This window comes from Balaenoptera acutorostrata, chromosome 1 (assembly GCF_949987535.1).
Source record: "Balaenoptera acutorostrata chromosome 1, mBalAcu1.1, whole genome shotgun sequence".
In the NCBI taxonomy this organism is placed as follows: domain Eukaryota; kingdom Metazoa; phylum Chordata; class Mammalia; order Artiodactyla; family Balaenopteridae; genus Balaenoptera; species Balaenoptera acutorostrata.
In genome coordinates this window covers 107,164,063-107,186,639 of record NC_080064.1, presented here as the reverse complement: position 1 = coordinate 107,186,639, position 22,577 = coordinate 107,164,063, and the positions used below count along the sequence as shown (strand labels likewise).

Below are 22,577 nucleotides of genomic sequence, written 5' to 3'. Positions count from 1 at the left end.
GAAGATTTTGTAGAGCCTGAAATCAGTAATACTTGATTTGGTTGAATCAGTGTTCATCTCCATGCTATCAGTTACTAAAATCATGTTGTAATCATAATATAATTTTAAATTCAGTTGCTTTTGACTCAGGACAAATGCTTTTCAGCATCAGAAAAGAGAATTGCTTCCAGGCCTAAGGTTGCATAAAGTAAGACCTTTAGGCTAAAAGGCAGTTATTTAGATCTTCTGGATTAACAGCAGTTTTCTTGACACTTTCATAGCCATAATAAAAAGTCACAGGGCTCAAACTACTATAATTTTCTATCCTATTGTTAGTAATAGGGGATACACAAGAACTATCAACTAGCATAAAATTAAAGGCCTAATCTTTGACCAGCATCTAATGCTTACCCCTTCCAAAGGGCCTGATCTGGGTTACATAGCTAAGCTATAGAGAGGGATAAATTTATCATAGTCATACAAGAGCAGACTCTGGCATTGCAAGGCTTGAAGCAAAGATCTCTTACTCTCTGAATTTAGATAGAAAAGAAAACTGCATGTGAACCAGAGCTGAATTAATGTTTACCAAGGGACCACACCCCTTCTATGACAGCTTTTCTATTGTAGTTCAGGGCCAGACAATAAAGAAGGAAATTATCAGCTAGAATAAGGCTTCAAACCTTTCTTTAGCTATTTGACAACCTTGGGTCTTCAGACATAAATTCTGTAGGAGGCAAATAAATCAGTTTGCATAAGGTCAGAAAATTAGTAAGCAGGAGAACTACACTGTTGCAGTTTTTCTTTAATGTAAGAAAGAAAGAAGGAAAGAGAGAAAGAAAAAGAAGAAATGCAACCAGGAGGCATTCTGATGGTGATATTTAACAGTAACCAGATTAAACAAAGGAATCAAAATGACCTTACAGAACAATCTCGCTCTTAGGATAGGAGCTTTTCTTCATATTTGTAGCGGAATTTAGCTAAAGGAAAATTTTTTTCTTTCAAGTTTTTTCTTTCTACAAACTAAAAAGAGAACTACCAAAAATAATTTACACTTATTTCTATTCTATCCACATTTGTTCAGAAACAGACAAAAATCAGTCTGCCTTTGTCCCACTTAGATCTGCTTTTGCCATAAAGCATAACAGGCCTTAAGGAGCTTAAAAGTCAAGACTTAAACAGTAGACCCAGAATCCAAAACATACATTTTATCTACAAACACTTTAAGCCTGATTAATCTATTTCCTTCCACATTCTTAATTATTGGAGAAAACAGCACAAGAATCAAATGCCATGATTCTTCAAGCTGAATGTTTTCTTCCTCTTCTCAATGTTTTATTATTCTACAAACAGTAAAGACGGTAAGCCAGGTTACAGCAGAAAAGTCAAACACTGCTGTGTTAAAGGTCTATTTTTTTCTGATGTCTAAATTTAGTGAAGAAAAGGGACTTGACCTAAAGGTACAGTTACCATATTTTAAATACGGTCATTAGGATGCCAGATTTCTTCACAGAATTCCTAAAGAATCCTCCCGCAATCCTTAGGGTATAGAAAGAAGGTCCTGCATTTAAAACAAGTATTTATTTAATTCAATGTACATCAGACAATGTGGTTTAATATATAGAATAAAAAGGTCTTGGCTGAGAATGGTTAGGAATCTTTGGCTCTGCCTGGGCTAAGTTATTTAAACCATGAGCTTTCCATATCTCTAAATTGAGAGACTGCATGAGATGATCTTTAAGCTCCTTCCCAGCTCCAAAATTTGTTGAGCCCAGGCACCAAGAGAGTATTTTTAATTTAATATGGAGAAAAAACTCTTCTTGTTTTACCTGTAATTTTCTAAGTCTTCACCTTTCTACAATATTGGCCATATTTCAAAGGGGGGGGGGGGAAAGCTTATTTCCCATCCAGCCTGTCCAAACTATTTTTAGATCCTAATATGAAAACACTATGTTTAATTTGTGACATCTATGTCTGCTCACAGAAATAGTGTATTGTAAAGCCCAAATTTAGCTGCGAAGCTCAATGAAAGAAAAGGAAGCAAAAGAAAAGTACACAAGCGTTAGGCATACTAAACATTTTATACAAATGAAAACACGTTTTAAACTTTTGGATAGTCATACTTTTATGTAACACTTTAATATATGCTACTTCTGACAATTCTGTGCAAATTCAAAAATATTTCTCCCATTTCCTCTTTCTTATTGAGATGCAAATATTATACATAAAAGAACTATTCTTTTAAAATTTCAAGTGACAATCAACAATTTCATTTAGAAACTCTAAGTTTCTGGGATGATGTTGACAGGTAGCAAGCTTTCCAAAAATGCCTTCTAGATTGTCCACCTTTGTAATGGTATCACTAGAGAATCTGTATCAAGTGGAACATGCCAGATGTTTCACAAAATTAATTGAACCTATCATTTACTGTTGCTGTAGAAACAAAATAGCATCTGTCAGGTCCCTGTACTAGTAGCTGAATTTAAAAAGGTTGGTATGAAATCACCTGGGCAGACATGAACAGCTCAGATTAAGATCAACTGTCATCTTCCAGTCATTAAGAAATTCATGAGTACAACGGATAAAACTCTCCTATCATCCGATAATGGATGAATCCCTACTTAATATCAAACTTCTTCAAACAGAGTTCAGTATACAAACTGGCTGTAAAGAGTTTTTGCCTTAACATTTTAAATGACGATACTTGACTTCCCAAGTCTGTTTTATGAACAGGTCATCGTTAGTCCTCAAATGACCTCAATTTATTTTAAATATTGCCCAGATGTTACAATACTTTGGTGGATTAATAGGTTTTTCCCCAAACCTTTACCCTAAGCTCTAATCAGTTTGAGGCACACGTGTGATGAAAGGCTTAATGCTCTAGGGAGGGCTAAATTGCAGAACTAACTCCCTTACAGAATAGGAGAAACATTCATAAATCTAAAAATGAAAACAAAAAAAGAAGGGGGTAGGGGATAGAAAAAGGAAGTAAGAGGAAAGAGTTCTAGTGCAAGAAATAAGATTAAATGTTTTTTATAGGGTAAAGGTGAATTAGAAATCTTTCTCTTTTTGTCTTAAAAGGTGTGCAATTTTGATAATTAATGGGAAAGCCAATAGATAATCTTATAAAGAGGATTGTGAAAAACAAATTATTTGAATGAACCACATTTACTAAAGGGGACACAAATGGGCTCAATGATTAATTTTCTCAAGTCTAGAATATTATTAACCTTCACCTAGACAGAAATCATGTGAAGCCTGAGGCTAGCTAACTTCAATCAGAAAGGCACTATGCAGCCATTTTGTATACCTGGACCCGAAGTGGCAAATAATCTTCACAGAGATCATCCCACAGCTCCTGGAGGTCTGAAATCTCCAAGGGATAACTCACAGATGTCTTGTAAAGGGGTTTCAAAGACCTGTTAAGGAAACCAGAACTAACTCCATCTGTCATGATATGGCCAGGCCTGGTTCCAGGTGGGCTGGATTTCACTGGAATAGGAAGCTTGCTCCCTCGGGGGCTCTGGATGGGCTTATAATCAAGACCTTTAATCATGCTAAGAGCTAGCTCCAGCTTGTGGCTACACATATGCTGTGGGGCCTGTTCATCTGAACAACAGTCACATTTTACAAGTTCCTTTGCACTTCTCTCAGGTTCCTCTTCCTTTTGCTGTGGAGGACTAGCCTGGACACTTGCATCCAAAGATTCCACAGAGGATCCCGGTGTCCCTTCTTCCATGCTTTCTCCATCTGGGGGTACCTTCACACTTGGTAAATCCGGTGGCCCAACCTCAGACAATGCTGGTTCTTCAGTGCAAATGCTGGTGGACCACCTGGTAGAAGGGCCACACGAGATACTTTTTGCCACCTTTCGAGGCACCTTACAAATGGCTTCATAGTCAGAATCAGCAACCCGCAAAGCTGCACAACCACGGCATCTCCTGGGTCGGTTTCCGGGGCCTTCCGAAGCATGACAGCTGTGTAGCTCCTGAGTCTGATCCTCATTTTCTACCCAGCACTCAAACCCTGAATAGGCAAAGTCCTCCTGGAGCAGTGCAGAGTATCTTACATCGGGTAAGCCGGAAATGTCAACCGTTCCATTCCCCGCCTTGGTCTCCGCGCCAGTGTCATCGTTATTCTTCCGATACATGCTAGCAATGCAGAACTTGAGGCGGTCCTTCTCCAGCAGCAGCTTCTGCAAGCGCTCGATAGAAAGGGCTTCGATCCGGGCAATGACGGTGTCGAATCTATAGATCCGATCAAGCATGAAAGCACACTTGCTGCAAGCAAACTCAGCTTTGCCATCCCGGGAGACATCCTTGCCCAGGACGTGCGACAGCAGAACCTGGAGGTTGAGCTTGGATGCCGTGTGGAAGATCCAGCGCCGCTGGTTTCCGCACAGCTCCCGGGCACAGATCCTGCAAATCTCCTTCATCTTCCCTCCTGCGGTTGCCGAGCTTCCCTGATGCGGCTGCTGCTCGGTGATCACTCACTGGCGCTTGGTTGCGTTCCGTCTCCCGCCCCGGTGGCCTCTGGCCGGCATGGCACAGCCCGATGGGGTCCCCACTCTGCAGAGGCGCTCCGCGGACACCCGCGCGCGGGCTCTGGGTACCAGAGTGGTCAGCCCCGCCCCTCGGGGAGGGGGCGGGCGAGGAAACACTTCAGGGAGATGCTGAGTGACGGCAGCCCAGGCCGCGCTCCGAACCTGCCATGTCTCCTCCAGCTGTCTCTCCCACCAGCCGCGGTGTCCTCAATGTCCTCCCTTTCAGCTGGCTGGGTTCGCGGTCCACAAGCGGCCGCCCGCGGCTGACGCAAAGACTCAGAGATTGAGGATCAGATTTCAAGATGGCGCCAGAGGTTCGGCGCCTGCGGCCACCGGCAAACTCCTCTGGGAGCTGTAGTCCCGGAGGCCGGCTCCTCGCTCTGCGCATGCGGGGTGGCGAGCGCGTCCCCTCGCCCCCAAACGACTTAGTGCTCCTCGCGGTAGAGCACAGACCTGGCTAGCAGTGGGTACCGGAGTGGAGAGCAGGACGGGTGCCGACCTCTGCTAGGCCACTTTTATCTGCTAAAATTTCACCCCAAAGGCGCACCAGTTCCCTCACGGATCCTCCCTTCCGCCCTTGCGGGATGTCCCAAGGCTCTGCTTGGGGAGGAGAAAGCCGAATCCCCTCCCCCTCTCTCCACGGGTAGTGCCACGTACTCTGGATGGAGCAGCCTGGCGGCGCCACTAGGTACCGCTGCGCGCCGCCTCCCTCCCGCCTGCAGCCCCCCCTCCTCTCCCTACCCAGTCCGGTGCCTGGATTAAAAGGCCCCAGGTCTTCACAAGCGGCCGGGGAGAATGGGTTGATAAACCGGAGGTGGCAGGTAGGGCGGATTTTAGGAGGCTCAGTTCCATCTCCCCCTCGACTGTTGGGAGCACCTAGAAAAGAGGACAAGTGCTTCTCCCCTCGTGATGCTGCGGTTGAGTTTAGCAGTCCTGGATGATTTGCCCTTTTTTAGAAAAGAAATCGAGAGAGGGCACAAAGCAGTCACCTGAGAAGGAGTCCAACAAAAGCCACATGAATGCAGCTGGTTAACCAAGATTTTGATGATAACAGAGAAAATGAGCTTTTTCAAGAATGTAGACACCTGAGAGTAGATTGCCATCACCGAATCCTCTTTCAGGTTCAGGTAGACTGTAGGCCTTATTTTGGGGGTGGGGAGGGGAGACAAACACTAGAACAAAAGGCCTTATTTATTTGAGCAAGAGTCCAGAGTATCAGAGAGTGCTGCTGTCTGCAGAAGTGGGGCTGGGAATTTCACTAACTTCAGTTAGTATCTTGTCTTATTCAGCATTATCTAGTAGTAAGTTACCCAGCCTTGGGTACAGAGCTTAGATTGCACACAAAGAGTGGAGGGAAGCTGGAGCTCTCTCTAGCTGGAATCGAGGTGTCAACGTCCGTTTATAATAAACAGTTCTCTCCCTGGCTTGAGAGGTATGCAAACTCCAGATGGGAGGACAAACAGTCCCACACAATCATCTGGAGTTTTCCCAGAGCAGGATGTTTCCCAATTACAATAATGCTAGATTTCACTAACTTGACTTTGTGAGATAATAAGGCCAGCAACAGTCAAAGTATTTCTGAAGCTCATCTCCAGGGCACAGACCATACTCCTAAACCTGGAGACATTTAGATGCCTTCGATGAAAGCCCATAATAAACCCCCAACTTCTTATTGAGCATTAAATGATATGATTTGGGGGAAGTGCTTTAACAGATTTTGGCTCATATCATGTCAATAATAATAGCTTATATTATTATTTTAATATTATAATGCAATATTTTAAAGTAATTTTAAAGCGTTACGGGGCTCTGCACACATAAAATTCTATCACTCTCTTTATTTAATCATCAAAACAAAATCTTAGTAGCTCCATCGTGAGGGATTAGAACAGCCCTTAGAGCTCTGGCTTTAGTAGGCTACAGAACTTTGCATCTGTGATTTCACCTAAAGAGGCATGTTCTGGTCCCAAAACCAAGAATGTAAAATAGAGTTCCAAGTAAAACTCACTACAGGTGCATTTTTGCCTACCTCTAGGTATATGAGCTTCAGAGTCAGAAGAAATTAAGTAACAATCGTAACAATCTTTGGAATCCACAGTGATCTATAGAGACGCAAGGAGTTTCTGGCCTGCCAGGACACCACCCTGCCATACCCTGTCTTAAGTATTATCCTAAAGAACAGCAAGGACTCAAAAGTGCAAAAAGTGCAAATTAAGACATTAATCAAGGCCTCATCTTTGGATGTGGGCGCGAGCCACGTTTTCCTATTGGGGAAAATGCTAATGAAACAAAGTAATTAATGAAACAAAGTGTTCCTGGGGAGCTACTAAATAATACGTTGTATTATTCTGTATTCCTTAATAAGATTTTGCACCTGACCTGTAGTCTCTAAACTTTAATGACAACATATGGGTAGTTGGTATAGAAGAGCAAGTCAGTACAAATGGAGAAAAGGCAACTTACTATTGAAGAATATGTTTGTAAAGAATATGTAAGTAAAGATCAACATACTGAAAGAGCTATACATATCTAGGCTTCCAACAGATAGAAATAAATCACTCAACAATCAAAGAAAATTTGAAGACAGCACTCTTCACTCCCAGAGAACATATTTAAAGACCATATCTCAAAACGGATAGTAAACTAGAGTACTAGAACCACTCCTAAACATGATCATTTGGTATTATAAAACTAAAAGATCACTTTTGTACAGATCAATTGAAGATAAAAATTAAAAAATGAAACAAGGAAAATTATGTGATAGTAAATTCAGTACTTCATGGTTTATCAATATCATCTTGGTCAAGATTTTGTATTTAGTCAACACTGGGTATCTATGGGGAGGCAAGAAAATGGGGAGCTGAACAGCAACGTTTACTTTTATTCTATATACCATGTATCATTTGAATTTGGGGCAATGAATGTATATTCATATATTATTTTAAAAATGTTTTAAAATTAGGAAATATTCTATAGTTAAAACTAAGAATTGTGCCAATTTAAGGCACTTATATCAGAGTCTGAGTGGTAAAACTTGAACCCTAAAAAATGAAAACTTTTATAATATGTGATAAATATATATATGTGGACAACTTATATAAACAAAGGTTCAAGGGGATATACAAGTTATTAGTGATTATGTCTGGAGAGTAGAACTATGGATACTTATTTTCTTCTTTCCTCATTTGTATTCTAAAATTTTCTATAATCACGTATTGATTTTGTGATAAGAAAAAAATGCGTTACTAAGAAGAAGATAGGATAAACACATTTTGATATGTTCATATAATGTAATATTAACCATCAATAAAAAAGAATGAACTCTGATACCCACAATATGAATGAATCTCAAAAGCATGTTAAGTGAAACAAGCCATTTAACTATATCCTGTGTGATTTCATTTATTTTGTCTAACAACTTAAAGTCTAACCATTTCTATAATGATAGAAATTCAGAAAGTGGTTATGGGGGGTGAGGATTAATTGCAAGGGAGCACAAAGGAATTTTCTGGGGTGATGAAAATATTCTATACCTTGTTTTGGGTGATGATTATATGGATGTGTACAGTTCTAAAGCTCATTGAACTGACTGCTTTATCTGTAGATTTTATATGTTAGTATAGTTCAATTTAAAAAGATAAGGAGTAAATTAGTATAAAAATATGTATTACCCATAAATTTTTAATCTGAGGGATTTCTTTGGTGGAAAGTAACCCCTATAACTTTATCATAAGAACAGCTTTGAAAATTGGGAAAATATAGCCCAGAAGAAATTCTATAAAAGGCCCAATTGCGACTTCAAAACATCATCGTTCCTATCCATATGAGTGTTGGAAAATATTATTTTATATACATTTACACACCATACATTTACGATTGAAGCAAAGCATGTTGTTAAGGTGGGACCTAGGGCTTTTGTGATGATTTAGAATAGGATGATTACTTCTAAAACTTATCAAAATTACATAATAAAGGAAAATCTTACTGAGAACAGGTTTCATATTATGATAAGCGATAATGAGTTAAACAAATGATTAATTTTATATATCAGCAGTTTGCCCTCAAAATGGATTGATAAATGCATTCACAAGCACATATTTGCTGTCTATCCTAAGTCAAATCACTTATATCTGGCCCTTAATTTCCTAAGCTACAAAATAAACACATTGAATTTAAACAGTGGTTTTCAACCTTTGGCATGTATCAGAATCTCCTGGAGGGCTTGTTAAATGGTAGATTTAACAAGGTGCTAATTCAGTTGGTCTGAGAAGGGGCCCAAGAATTTGCATTCCTAAGAAATTCCCAGAGCATGCAGATGCTGCTGAGAAGCACACTTTGAAAACTACTGAATTAGAACTCTCTCCAAGTGTATTCAGACAAATGTCAGCCAAACGGTCAGAAGTTCTGCAGATAAATGGAAAAACCCATTAATGAAGAACTACGTACAAAATTGTTGAATTTAGAGAACTATATGCCCATTTGGAACAAGATTCCTAAGTATTATTATGGTAGGGATCTTTTGCACTATCTCTATTTTGATCTCTAGATTTGAGGGCCCAGGAAGATTCTCTTAGAACCGTAGCTACTTTTGTACTCCCTGTGTTGTAGTGTTTCTAAGACCTAATTCTGGTCTGGGAGGGAGTTTCCAAGAGGTGGAAAATCCCCATGTCCCAGACCAGTTGTATTAGCTTTCATTATCCTAGTTATGACATTGGAAATAGCTGTTCTAATTACTAAAAACTATGCCAAAGTGGGGTGGGGGGAGTGATTCTGGCAGAGAAGCAAAAGCAGATGAAGAGGGCTTCCCTGGTGGCGCAGTGGTTGAGAGTCTGCCTGCTCTCAACCAATGCAGCGGACACAGGTTCGAGCCCTGGTCTGGGAGGATCCCACATGCCGCGGAGCAACTGGGCCCGTGAGCCACAACTACTGAGCCTGCGCGTCTGGAGCTTGTGCTCCGCAACAAAAGAGGCCGCAACAGCGAGAGGCCCGCGCACCGCGATGAGGAGTGGCCCCCGCTCGCCGCAACTAGAGAAAGCCCTCGCACAGAAACGAAGACCCAACACAGCCAAAAAAAAAAGATAATTAATTAATTAAAAAAAAAAAAAAAGCAGATGAGGAAATGCAAGAATATCAAAGTAAAGCCACTTAGGCTTTATGGTAACACCACAAGCATGTTCATGATTTCCCTCTGTTGGTTGGAAATCTTTAAGAAGCCAGAAACAATCATGCTTTGCATTAATTAATAACACAGCATTTCAAAACACTTGTTTTAAAACTGGGAGATTTCCAGTTCAACTACAGATTGCTATAATATGGTTATCAGCAGAATTGATCTTAAAATAGTAAACACTGCAGTCTTTCAAGTTATTAAATATCCACAGCTGTTTAAGTGAATTTCAAAATATTTGTTAATCAACTGATGAGCAAGAATTTATGCAAACTCAGTTGGTTTTTGTTTTTTGGTTTTTTTTCTCTGTCTTCAGGGAGCTTTTAGTTTAGTTGAAGGGGAGGGAATGTGCATGCTACAATCAGAATAACTGATTGGTAAACTAAATGGTACCGACAACTTCAATGTAAGTGCAGAAAAAGTTAAGTATGATCTAATACAGGTGAAGGGGGCAAGAGTGGGACTTGAGATGGGTCTTAGAACGGAGGAAACCAAGGAAAGAACTCCAGAAAAAGAAAACAGCATCATCAAAAGTCTTGGAAGTTGGGTTAAATATGATGCTAGCCCGTCAGTAAAGGGAGCGATTTTGTGGGATATCTGAGTGGCCAGGTTCATCCTACTCTATACATCTATACATACACTCTGTACATCTCAATAATTACTCATTCAAAGAACATATATTAAGGGCCAACTGAAAGCCAGACACTATGCTATGGAGGGAATTGGCAACTAGAATTTGGTTAATGTTTGAGAAAGGCAAAAGAATTTGGACTTTCTGTTATGAATTTGAGCTAGGAATGGCATGATGAAAAGTTTATTTTAGGAAAATTAGTCAGACAACAGGATGGCTTGGAGTTTCAGGGACAGGTTTTGGGATGGTTACAGGAACACCTGTTAAAAATCCATTGCCTAGAGACCATGCTCTGCAACAAGAGAAGCCACCACAATGAGAAGCCTGCGCACCTCAACAAAGAATAGCCCCCGCTCACCGCAACTAGAGAAAGCCCACGCACAGCAACAAAGACCCATCACAGCCAAAAATAAAGTTTTTTAAAAAATCCATTGCCATTATTCATATGTGAGATAATAAAGGTCTGGTATAAAAATGGAAAGAAACTGGTAAATATGAGAGTCATTTTGAAGGAATGAGCAGCAGAACTTGATGACATGCAGAGAGGATGAAGGAAAAAAAGGTTAAAAATAGAGATAAAGTTTTTGGTCTGGAAGACTGGTAGAAAAAAAAATTGCCTAAACAAACAGAAATGTGGGAGTTGAGTCCATTTGCAAAAAGATAATACAAAATTTGACTTGGGACATGCTGTATCTAGGGGACTGAGGAAAAAACTAAGTGAAAAAAACTAAGTTGAGCTCTTCCACAATCAAAACACAGGTGAGAGGGGGACAGAGTTTCAAGAATGAGAGGGGTAGTTAACATTGTCAACATCTAGAGAAAGATCAGGAGAGATGAGGTCAGGCATACCATTTTCTACAACAGGGTAAACTTGTAAACTAAGGAGTTGTTACCTTTAACTCCTCAGAATCCTTCCCTATCAAGCCAAATGCTAAATTCTTTTTGACTCTGTTTCCGAACATCTCTAGTGTGTTCAGAAATGTTGTTTTGCATTTTCCCTACACTGTCCTTTTCAGGTTCTTAAAACCTGAAACCTGAATCATGTCACACAGCCTTAGAAGCTTACCCCTCTAATCATCCTGCATACTATTTCTAGAACATTCATAGTAAAGATCCATAATTGTCCACTACCTATAGCATGAAGTCCAAAACTCTTAGTTTGGCATTTCAATATCTGTACAAAAAGATCCTAATCTACTTCTCTATCAGCTCATCTCACATTTCTTCTCTAACCAAATGGTGACAGGGTAAATTTTTGGATATAGATATGTTACTTGTATACCCCTACCTACCTCTTTCCTAGTCTGATGGTAAGGCCCTTAGCATTCCCTTGACTTGGGAGTTTTTGCAGAGCAAAGAGCAGAGATTGCCTGAAGTCAAATGCATTTCCTGACTTGGATAAAATTCTAAATGCACTGAGAAGATTAAGCCAGGTGTCCCAGTGGGGAAGAGAAGAGAGTAATGTCTTTGAGGTCAACAAAAGAGGAGAGGGTGAGATTTCACCCTAGTTGGGAAGAGACTGGGGAGGGGTCAAAGAGTAACAAGGACCCACCTCCATTATCAGTGCCCTGCAGAAGAAGCAGGACCTGTGGGGGAAAAGGCACTGGGTGACTTGGAGAGGCTAGACTCTAGGTCAAGGGGCTCCATAAAGAGTCCAATGTAGCAAGCAGTTAGGATTGGTAGAACTGTATGTGCTGGGGCAGGGGTGCTTCAGTGGTGGACCAATAATCAGAGTAGTCGCCTTGATGCTTTGACACCTGATAAAGCCCAGGGACCTTCACCTTCACATAACTGAGAGAGTGGAGAGGAGGAAGAACCAAATGAATGGAATTTAATTTCCCACCAGCCTGATTAAGATAGGGACTCAGGGTAACATTAAATTGATTTAAAGAAAGTAAATGTGATATTTCCTGTAAAACTAAATTCGTGAATTCAGAGTAAGAGTCATATCCACTATGAACTTTTTGTAGGTGTTCAATGAGGGTAAGTCCTAGGCCTTTTTCACCTCTATTCTCTTTCAATATCATCTCATCCTTTTCCACCTTTATATGAGTAACTTCCAATTTACATTTGTGATATTGTGATTTATAATAATATATATTTGGTTTGTCCCCCTTTCTGGCATAGAATCCTAAAACCCTTGGAATTTCTTAAATGATGAGAGTGATAAAGGTCTTTTATTTTGTTAATAAGGGTGACTTTTGGAATGCCACTAGGACACGCGGGAGGGGGGGGTGGGGGAGGCGCCACACCCCAATCTCCAGGGAGGGGAAAGGGGCTGGAGGCTGAGTCAGTCAACAATGGCCAATGATTCAATCATGCTTTTGTAATGAAGCCTCCATAAAATCCCAAGAGGACTGGGTTCAGAGAGCTTCTGGGTTGGTGAACATGTGGAAATTCAGGGAGGTGCCTGGTGAGGGCTTGGGAGCTCCACACTCCTTCTCATATACCTTGCCCTATGCATATCTCCCATCTCGCTGTTCCTGGGTTATATCCTGATACAATAAACCAGTGATCCAGTAAGTAAAATGTTTCTTTTAGTTCTGTGACCTGCTCTAGCAAACTAATCTAACCTGAGGAAGGGGTCGTGTGAACCTCTAAATTTATAGACAGTTGGTAGTACATGTAACATCTGGACTTGTGACTGGTGTCTGAAGTCCAAGGAGGGGTTGTTGGAACCTCTAATCTATTGCTGGTCAGAAGCACAGGTGATAAACTGGGATTGCAACTGCTGTCTGAAGCCCAGGGGTGGGAAGGAGGGGAGGGAGGGGGTAGTGGGAGGGGTGTGGAGGCAGTCTTATAAGACTGAATCCTTAACCTGTGGCCTCTGATGCTATCTCCAGGTAGACAGTGTCAGAATTGAGTTGAATTCTTGGACAGTCTGTGTCTAAGAATTGCTCGGTGCTGTGTGGGAAGTGTCCCTGCTCTCAACACACGTGTTGGAATTGGTGTTCAGAACCAGTAAAAGAATATCTTTATTCCGGAATTCTCCTCTGAGTTCAACTCTCAAATGGCCAACTACCTATTTGTATCTGCACCTGTATGTGTTAGAGACATCTCAAAATTACCCCAGGAAAGATTGATTGACATCTTCCCCTTAACTATAGTGCCTGCCCCTCCTTCCTCCTAATTCTCTATTAAGGATCAGGGAACTATGGATTGTGGGCTCAATCTGACCCCCACCTGTTTTTGTAAATAAACTTTATTGGAACACAGCCATGCCGAGTCCTTCATGTATTGCATATGGCTGTTTTTGTGCTACAACAGCAGAAATCTTATGGCCTGCAAAATCTAAATTATTTACTCTCTGGCCTTTTATAGAAAAAGTTTGCTGATCCTTGCTCTTTGTTTTTTTTTCAATGTATTTATCACAGTTTGCAATTATTTGTTTATTACATGGTTATTTAACTAGCTCCCTTATTAGAATGTAAGCTCCCTGAGGGGAAGGACTCTGCCATGCTTATTCTTACTGTTTCTCCAGCACATAATTGCACCAGTGTCTGGCCATGGTAGGCACTCAATAAACAGTCATTGACTGGATTACATGAACGGATGAATGAATGAATGACTTATTATATCTTAAATTTTTATTTCGTTCTTTTGCCTTAGCACAAAACTTCCATTCTTGGTTACCCTCTAGTGACCTCATATCTTAATAGAGTTCCATAATAGTTAGTCCTCTCACCTTCTTTCTCCTCTACTCGCTCCTCCTTCCAGACTAATCTTCCTAACACAGATCTCAGATATATCACTTTCCAGCATAGTAACCTGGAGACCTAATGACCTACCCACAATCATAAACTTCTTGACCTGCCATCCAAGGCCCCCTGACTCTAGTATCACCCTATCTTTCTAGCCTAAACTCATTGTCCCCCTGCATATCCTCACTATTCCAACTACTGCTTCCTTACCTGGAACTTCCCTACCGCTCTCTTATCTACTTGTAATGTTCTTTCCCATTACTACCATCTCCTCTTGTCAAAATCCTAACCAACCTTCAAGTATTTTCTTTAAGCTGCCTTTCTTAATCCCCTCAAAAGACATCTTTCTCTTCTTTGACCTTCCAAAGCACTTTTTATACCTATAGTAATTTGTGTGTCATTTTTCCATAGTGCCTTCTTCCCTTTAGCTGGTAAGCTCCTTAAGAAGAGGAACCACACTTTACTCATCTTGTTATCTTCTGAGGTACTTTTATCAGTATGTTCCTAGATCTAAGTAAATAATCATTGAATGAATAAATAAATTGATGCCTAATATTTTTATCTCTTATTAAAAGCCTACTCATTCCTCATAGACCAGAATCTTCACGGCCCACACCAGCGCCTGATTTTTCCCTTTCTCTCCTGCCTTGTATTTTGTTTCCATCAGAGACTTTCTTACCTTCCAATTAGATTGTAATCCCTAGAAGTCAGAGACTAAACCTTATATGTCTTTGTCTTCCTCTTCCTTCACTTTACAGTAACTGTGCAATTGTAAGTGCTCAATAAATAAAGCTATGAAGAAGCCCCTCTTTTTTCCATCTGATAAAGTCTGTTTCTGAGACATGTTACCAAGGAAGGTTTGCCTGGGAGACAGCGACGTTGAATGAGGATTTGTAAATGAGTCTCCAGTTTCAATATTCATCGGCTTAAGAAAGGGATATTGAAAAGCTGCTCTAAAAAAAAATTCTCCTTACATGAAGTTGGCTGGAGCTGCCTGAGCTGCTAATCCCTGCAAGGTTTTCAGTCTCTGCCTTGAGCATTTAGAGCGCATTCTTGCCTTAACCTCTACGTCAGATCTCTCCACGGTAACACTGGAATGTTTGCTATTTTAGGAAATCTGCCTCACTGCATGCAGTGCTATTTATATTGGGTTCCAGACAAGGCATAAATGCAATGGCTTGACTGTCTGCTGCTTTGTGTGAGTAGGAAGGTCCTGATGGCTTAATGGATGACTCTCCCTAATTCTGTTGTCCTGCTTCATTTTTTAGGCCAGCCACAGTGTAATTAATTACACATTAATAAATAGTGCTTATATAATACTGGGGGGAAAGAGGGAGAGAAAAAAGAGGAAACAAAACAAGAATTCCTCCAGACATTTCCTTTGCAAGTACAATACCTCCGCGCCACGCCACCCCTCCCCCGCCCCCACCCCGCGCCATTCCCCCCAGACCCCCGCCTTCCTACCCTCCAGGTCTGGTTTCATTTAAAAAGTTATTTGAGATAAAGCTTCCACCATTCTGTAGAAAGGAATAATATCAATAACTGGAATGATTGCCAGCTTTTCCCTGCAACTCTGAGGATTCCTTCAGTAAGGAAGAGAAAAACGCTTTGTAAACTGCACTTGATTAGATTTTCTGACTCCCTAGTAAGAAAGACGTAGACAAGTTGCCGCAGCATGACAGCGCCATCACAAAGCTCCTGAGCGCTCTGGTCACCACATGCTGTCGATCCGAATGGCCACGGAGGATTGAGAGCATACATGGAGTGTTGTCAATCCGTGGCATGTCAAGTTTGTGGCATTTTTTGTTGTTCTATGAAGTTAATTATATAAAAGAAGTTCATAAGTATTCTACAGGTACACTCCAGCTAAAATGGATGCTGAACAATGTTTTGGTAGAATGGAAAAGGCAAACAACTAGAGGGATAATAAAATCAATTAAACCAAATAAGCTTTATCAAAACTGTCTCTCTTATTTGAGGAAGAAAGGCTCTGAAGTAAAACTTCCTGTACTCAGAGACTATTTCCCAGTCCAGACTTTCATACTGGGATCACGTGAGAAGTATTTGTCTCTGGGAGGTGGAGTGAGATGAGTGTTTTTCCTTTGGACTACTCAAACCTAGAAGTGTATGACTTGTGAGCTCTCTTTCTTCTAAAGCCCAACTGTGGTGTTCCCAGTTTTGAGGGGTTGGGGGGAGGTGGAGTTCAGGCCTCAGAACTCAAGCTCCTCCGTTCCCTAACATCTGTAAGGGGTTTCAGGAATGGCTTTGCTGGTGATGAGAGAATTCTTCAGCCTCTATGGAGCAGGCCCAGGGCTTAGAAATTGAACCTGTGCCTTCTGCATTGTAGAGGTATGGCTCCTGTGGTGAGAAGTGGCATGGCAGACTAAGGTTTGAGGATAATACAGTAGAACTAAGATGCTGCTACTGTTAGCAGACAAAGGTAACACCCACAGCAAGGACTTCAGGTGTCACAAATAGTAAGAGTTGTCACACATCACTGTTTAGACAAAGTGCTTTATAATTGGTTTTACAATATTCTTTACCTTTATCTAATTCACAGAATGGGCTAGTTGAAGCAGTTACTAGCTGCATCAAACCATGATTTGCTATCTCAAAAGGTGACATCAATTATCTGCTCATTCAGTCCTCTGTCTAAACAACCACCAGGATTGCCTTTGTATAATGCAACTCATAAGCTTTTATTCCCTTTGCTTAATTTTTAAATTTTTAGTTCTTCATTGCCTACAACATGAAGTCCTTGGCTTGACATTTGTGGGACTTTGCAGCTATATATTCCATCATTCTCCAACACTTATCATATATTTGATAACACCAATTACTTCCAATTCCTTAAGTGTGTTCCACACCATTGTATATATTGTTCCCCTAACCTAGAGTGCCCTTCTCCTACTTTCTGCCTGGTGTACTCAGCCTTTAAGTCCCCAGGGTCAAGGCTGACTTCCAAGTGAGGCTTTCTCTGACTTCCAAAGATAGAGTTAATCCCTCTCATCTCTGGGTCCTCTTAGCACTATGAGTATACTTCTCTCTCTTCATTTATCACACTGCATTTTAGTTCTTTGTTTACACGCCAATCTCTTATTGGGCTTTAAATGCTTTGAAGGCCAGGACCCCCTAGACCAGTGGTTCTTATCGAGCAGCCATATCCTAGAGTGCATTTTGGAAATTTGCGGGGGCATTTCTTGTTTCAATGATGAGTGGGGCTAGGGGTGCTACATAACTTGCAATGGGCAGGACAAAGCATTATTCCAAAATGTGAATGACTTTCAGATGTTCCACTGGGCAATGATGCAGGTAATCAAACTGTTTATATAATCATCTGGACCTAGGACTTAATTCTGTTGTATATATGAACACAATGTTAATATACTCTGACTTTTCTATGAGTTAAACTGCTATGTAAACTAAAGGAATATTATTTAATTTATTTGTTTATTTGGAAATTTACCAAGAGTTTTTCACTTTGGCACTGCCACTGGATCATAACGAACGGCACTGCCCCTTACCATTTTTGAATTGCCAATATAACATGCCTGCACCAGACTGCATGTGAAGCTGTGAATTCCCATACAAGCACCTGCCTATTTCTTTATATCCTTTAATATAGTTGTGCCCAAGAATTTACATATTAAAATAAACATTAGTTTATTATAAATTAATCTCTTTTTATGTTTCATGTAGTTCAGTATCTACTTCACTGGATTGCTTTGAGGCTTAAACTAATTTGAGTTAATTATTTAAGGTATTTAGAGCAGCACCTGGCACATAGAAAATGCTACCACATTGTGCTGATGTTATTACTACAGAAAAGTTGTTGAATATTCATTGATAAATATTTTAAATTATATTTGGAATATGTATTTAAGAAATCCTGTGACTTTACTTCTAGGTTTTATATTATAATAATCTGAACCATTTGAGTGTGACTACATGATCCCAAGATGTTACAGAATGTGCTTCAATATTTCTTTTTGTCTAGGGGACTAAAGTGAGATATAATTCTCATTGTGATCAATTTGCCCTGAATGATTCACACTCTGTTGTGGTCTTCCTGGGGTGCAATAACACAAATAGACATCTTTGAGTTTGGTCTTTGCCTATAAAACAGTTTTTCTATGTGCAAGGCTAACAGGTCCAGAGGGAGAATTGTGACCATTAATCTCACTAATACTGCTATACTTAATAATTCTGTCATTGTCTTTTGTAAAACAAAGATAGTTACAATGTGAATGAAGTTTACAATATCTGACTCATTGACTATGTCTTTTTTAGCCACTACTCATTTTAAGAACAGCCTTCCTCTCTTTCAGGTTGTTAACACGGATAAGAACGACAGTAGTTACCGTGTTTTGAGCACTGTGCTAGGCACTTCACATATATTATTTCTAACCCTTACAAGTAGATGAACATTACAGAGGAGGAAATTGTACTTGGAAGGGTTATGTAACTTGTCCAAGGCCATACATCTAAAAAGTGTTGATGCTGAATGAGATCAAATTCCAAAACCTGAGCTCATTCTTTCATACCACTGTGCTTCCCCAGATAAAATCCAGGAGACTTCATACTAGAATCCGTTATTGAAGGACCAAGATTCTTTCTCTAAACTGGGACTTGACTGTTTCCTTCCGTTAAGTCAATCTGAACCACTTGAGCATGGCTAAATATTCCCAGGGTATTACAGAAATCATTTCAATCTTTCTTTCTGTCTAGGCCATAGAATATAAGATAGAAGCACAGTGACCAAAACCATTTCTTTTCTTTTGGAATCTGGGCACACATTGAGAGAAGGAAGTTTTCAGAGGATTATCTGAACACTCACTAGAAGGCTGACTCCCTGGCCAGGCTTCTTTGGGCTGTTTTAGAAATGATAATATAAAATAATTCTATGCACACTGAGCAGTACTTGGTGCCTAGTTTTTTGTTTTTTTCTTCATAAGTCACAGACCCAAAGGGAGAAACTAGAAAATGAGCTGTGGGAGGCTTTCTGTCCTCCACATTTGAGAGGACCTACTGTCAGAGGCCCCCCTGTGGCAGAGCTTCCCAGCTTGGGTATTCTGGCCAGTGTGCCTCAAAATGGCCCACCACTGTGCTGAGATGCCAGCCCTTCCGCTCTCAGGTGGTGGAGGCTCTGAAGGTGGACACAGGTAATCACCTCCAACCACGACCAGCCTCAGTCGCTTTACTTCAGAGTAACACAGACACATAATCAGCTCCTATGAAACTGAACTTTCTCTGAAAAACGTTGGGAAACACTGATTGACAGAATTCACAGCATGATGTAATCAGGTTTATAAATGTACAAAGAGTTGGGCAATAACAATAATAATAAATTTTTATAGGTACCAGCAACATTAAAGAAGCATATCAATTTAGTACAATTTATGTGACGATGTATTTCTTTCTTCTACTCACCCAATGTTATTATCCTCTAGATGCTGTACTTAACCTTGTTCTAAGCATTCCTTTAGGATAGATTGTAAATAATTTAGTCTCTTTGTAATTATAATTTTTCTGTTCTTCAAGTCTGTTTTAAAAACTGATACCAACCCACTTCCCCTTATTAGCATTGCAAATATTGAACTACATATACCCATTTCAGTGCTTACCAAAGATACAAATGAAAATAAGTATGTGTACCTAAATATATGTTTCTATATGTCTGTAAATATAAAACTAGAACAATGAGAGTGATTTTATTTCAGAATTTACGTGAGTATTTTTCTTTCGAAGTGCTTACCTTGGGGACTATACACTTTCCCTAATGATGCTGGACTCATTAGAATAGAATGTCAAAATTGTAGGATACTTCAGAGATTATTTGGGCTAATTTTCCCATTTTACACATATGGAGGCTGAGAGTGATATATCCATGGTCATACAGTTAATAAAGAAAGAATCAGGATAGAAAACTACTTCTCCTAATTCCCAGCCAAGTTATTCCTAATTAAAAAATGTTATGGATCTTCTATACATTTCAATATGTATCTTGCAAAAAGCCTATAAACTTTAATTTTTACTCATATCTATCAAATTATATGCATACACATCATTTCCTGAGTTTGTTAACCAGAGTTTTCCAACCAAAATGGATCCAGAGTCCAAGGGGTTTACAGTATAGCCAAGATAGTGATTTCTTCTGCCCTCATTGTGGCCTAAGCACCCAGGATGGTCACTTTCAAGTGAGAAGCTCCATCCATTTACTGCTACACCTTATAAATATTATCATTCATTATTTTTTTAAATTATAATTGAGTGAATTTATTGCAGGGGCTCAATTTTAAAAATGTACAAAATCATTGCCTTTCTTCTATACTTATAGCTACTGAAAACTGTAATTCTTTTTTTTTTTTGCTTATTTGGATTTGCAGACTTTTATGTAATTGCTATTTATTACTTGAGTAATAAAAAAGAGCAGTGGATAATGAGAAAAATGACAAAAAGTCACTAGTTTTAAGCAATTTGATTATGTTGTAAATCATGTCTTTTTCTACATGTTTCTTATTATCATTTGCTATTTTTGTCATGACACAGGAAAGGCGAGGAAACACTGCTTTATACTAATTTTTAGCACTGCTCTTTTTATCCTGATTCCAACCTTTGTATATGTGACCAATAAATTAAGCTGCACATGTTTTGCTTTATCATTGATCTAAGATTTGTAAGAATACCTAGTAATTGTGTATGTTGCTTGGGCACAGATAGATTCTAGGGTTCCTTCAGAAAGCATCTTTTTAGTAAATTAAAAGTTGAATGAAGGAGGGGAATTTCCTCTGAGGTAACCTCCAAGAACAACAATACAGATTAATGCAATAATTTTCACAGCAGTGAGGGTTCTCTCTTCAATGTTAAAACCACGTTATACATTCTCTATAGTTACACATCACTAGGGTGGCAGGCAGAATCCTAAGATGGCCCCTGTGACCTCCACCTCCTCATATCCACACCTTTGTACATCCTTGAGTGTGGAGAAACCTGTAGCTTGCTTCTAACCAATAGAATACAGCAAAGGTGAGGGATATTGCTACATAGTTATGCACTGTTATATGGCAAAAGTGAAGGAGTGTTGCAGATGTAACTAAGGTCCCTACTCAGTTGACTTTAAGTTAACCAAAAGGTGTAGTACACTGAGGGGCTTGACTTAATCAGGTGAACCTCTTAAAAGGGTGTCTAGAAGGGAGAGAAGCAAGAGATTGTCTCTCTCCATGGTTGGCTGTGAAGAAGCAAGCTGCCATAACTTCTACAGTCACACAGAAATATTCTTCCAACAACCTGAGGGAGCTTAGAAGTGGAACCTTCCCTAAGTGAGCCTCTAGCTGAGAAAGCAGTCCAGCTGACAACTTGATTTCAGACTTGTGAGACCCTGAGCAGAAAACCCAACTAAACCATGCCTGGACTCTTGACCCACAGAAACTGGAATAATAAATGAATGTTGTTTTGAACCACTGAGTTTGTAGTAATTTCTTACACAGCAATAGAAAACTAATACATATAAATGTAAAGTAGGGCTCCTGAAAGCATGAAGCTTTGTGCCTCAGGAAGTACAGTCCAAACCTCACCTGCACTTCCATGTCAGCTGGCTCCTCCAGCAGATGCAGCAGTTGTTGCTTCTCTTGAGATAGCTGTTCTGCAAGTTTCTCCTGTGCAGCCAGGCTCTGACTCAGTTCTTCAATTCTCCTGGAGCAAAGAAAAAGTAAGAACAATTATGGCCATGGTACTATTACTACCTTTATTTTTCAGCCCACTCCAAAGATAGCATGGTCCAGTACAGTAAGTTTTTACCTTTTTGAGTCATTGAACTCTTTGAAACTTTTCTTCAGTAAGCCATGTATTCTCTGCCCCAGCACCCAGATATATACACAAACGATTTTTTGCTTACATTGTCACAGGTTCAGAGACCTCTTGAAGCCAATCCATGGATCTATAGACCATAGATATAAAACTCTTGGAATAGGGGCCAGAAGTTGTAGAGTTTTTAAAATTGTTATTGTTGTTCCATTCAAAAAACCAATTATTAGGTAACCGTTATGTATATAACTCAATGCACACTACCAAGTACTGGGAATATAAAGTTGGAAAACACAGTCTCTGCTCTATAGAAACTTAAGTTCTTTTGGTGTGTGTGCCAAGAGTTTGGGAAATGGGGAGGCACAGCTATATCAACAGATAGAATATAATAAGTGCTACCACACCAGAGGTATATACCAAATAGTATACTGAGTGTTGCCATGGAGCTATAGGAGGAAAGATAAAGAAGTAATTCATTTGACTTGGAGGAGTCTGGGGGGAAGCTCAGGAGAAGAGATTGTGAAGACTGGGTTATTTTCCAGGCTCAGAGGGAGGAGCTTAAATGAAGGAATGAAGGCATGAAGATATGAGACATATGGGGAAGCGTCACTGGAAGGGAAAAGGGGGAAAGGCTGGTGGGAAGAGACAATGGCTGGAGAAGAGACTGGAAATTCAGACTAGAATTCAGCTGTCAAAGACTATGCGTGCTGTGCTGATATATATAAACCACAGGTTCAACTCGACAGTTATTCATCA

The 22,577-nt window shown here is 40.0% G+C and overlaps 1 protein-coding gene across 24 annotated transcripts in view; it reads right to left on the bottom strand.

The window, feature by feature from the left end:
• Positions 1-22,577, bottom strand: part of PDE4DIP (phosphodiesterase 4D interacting protein) — a 214,041-nt gene that overhangs the window by 87,414 nt on the left and 104,050 nt on the right. For 10 of the 24 annotated variants that reach the window (XM_057553413.1, XM_057553435.1, XM_057553483.1 and 7 more), the window contains exon 8: positions 21,593-21,710. In XM_057553413.1, the coding sequence (XP_057409396.1) occupies positions 21,593-21,710 (118 nt within the window). Of the gene's footprint in view, positions 1-3,286; positions 5,079-21,592; positions 21,711-22,577 lie in introns of those variants that run through there. The other 14 variants (XR_449910.2, XM_057553469.1, XM_057553489.1 and 11 more) reach the window with 8 other exon arrangements.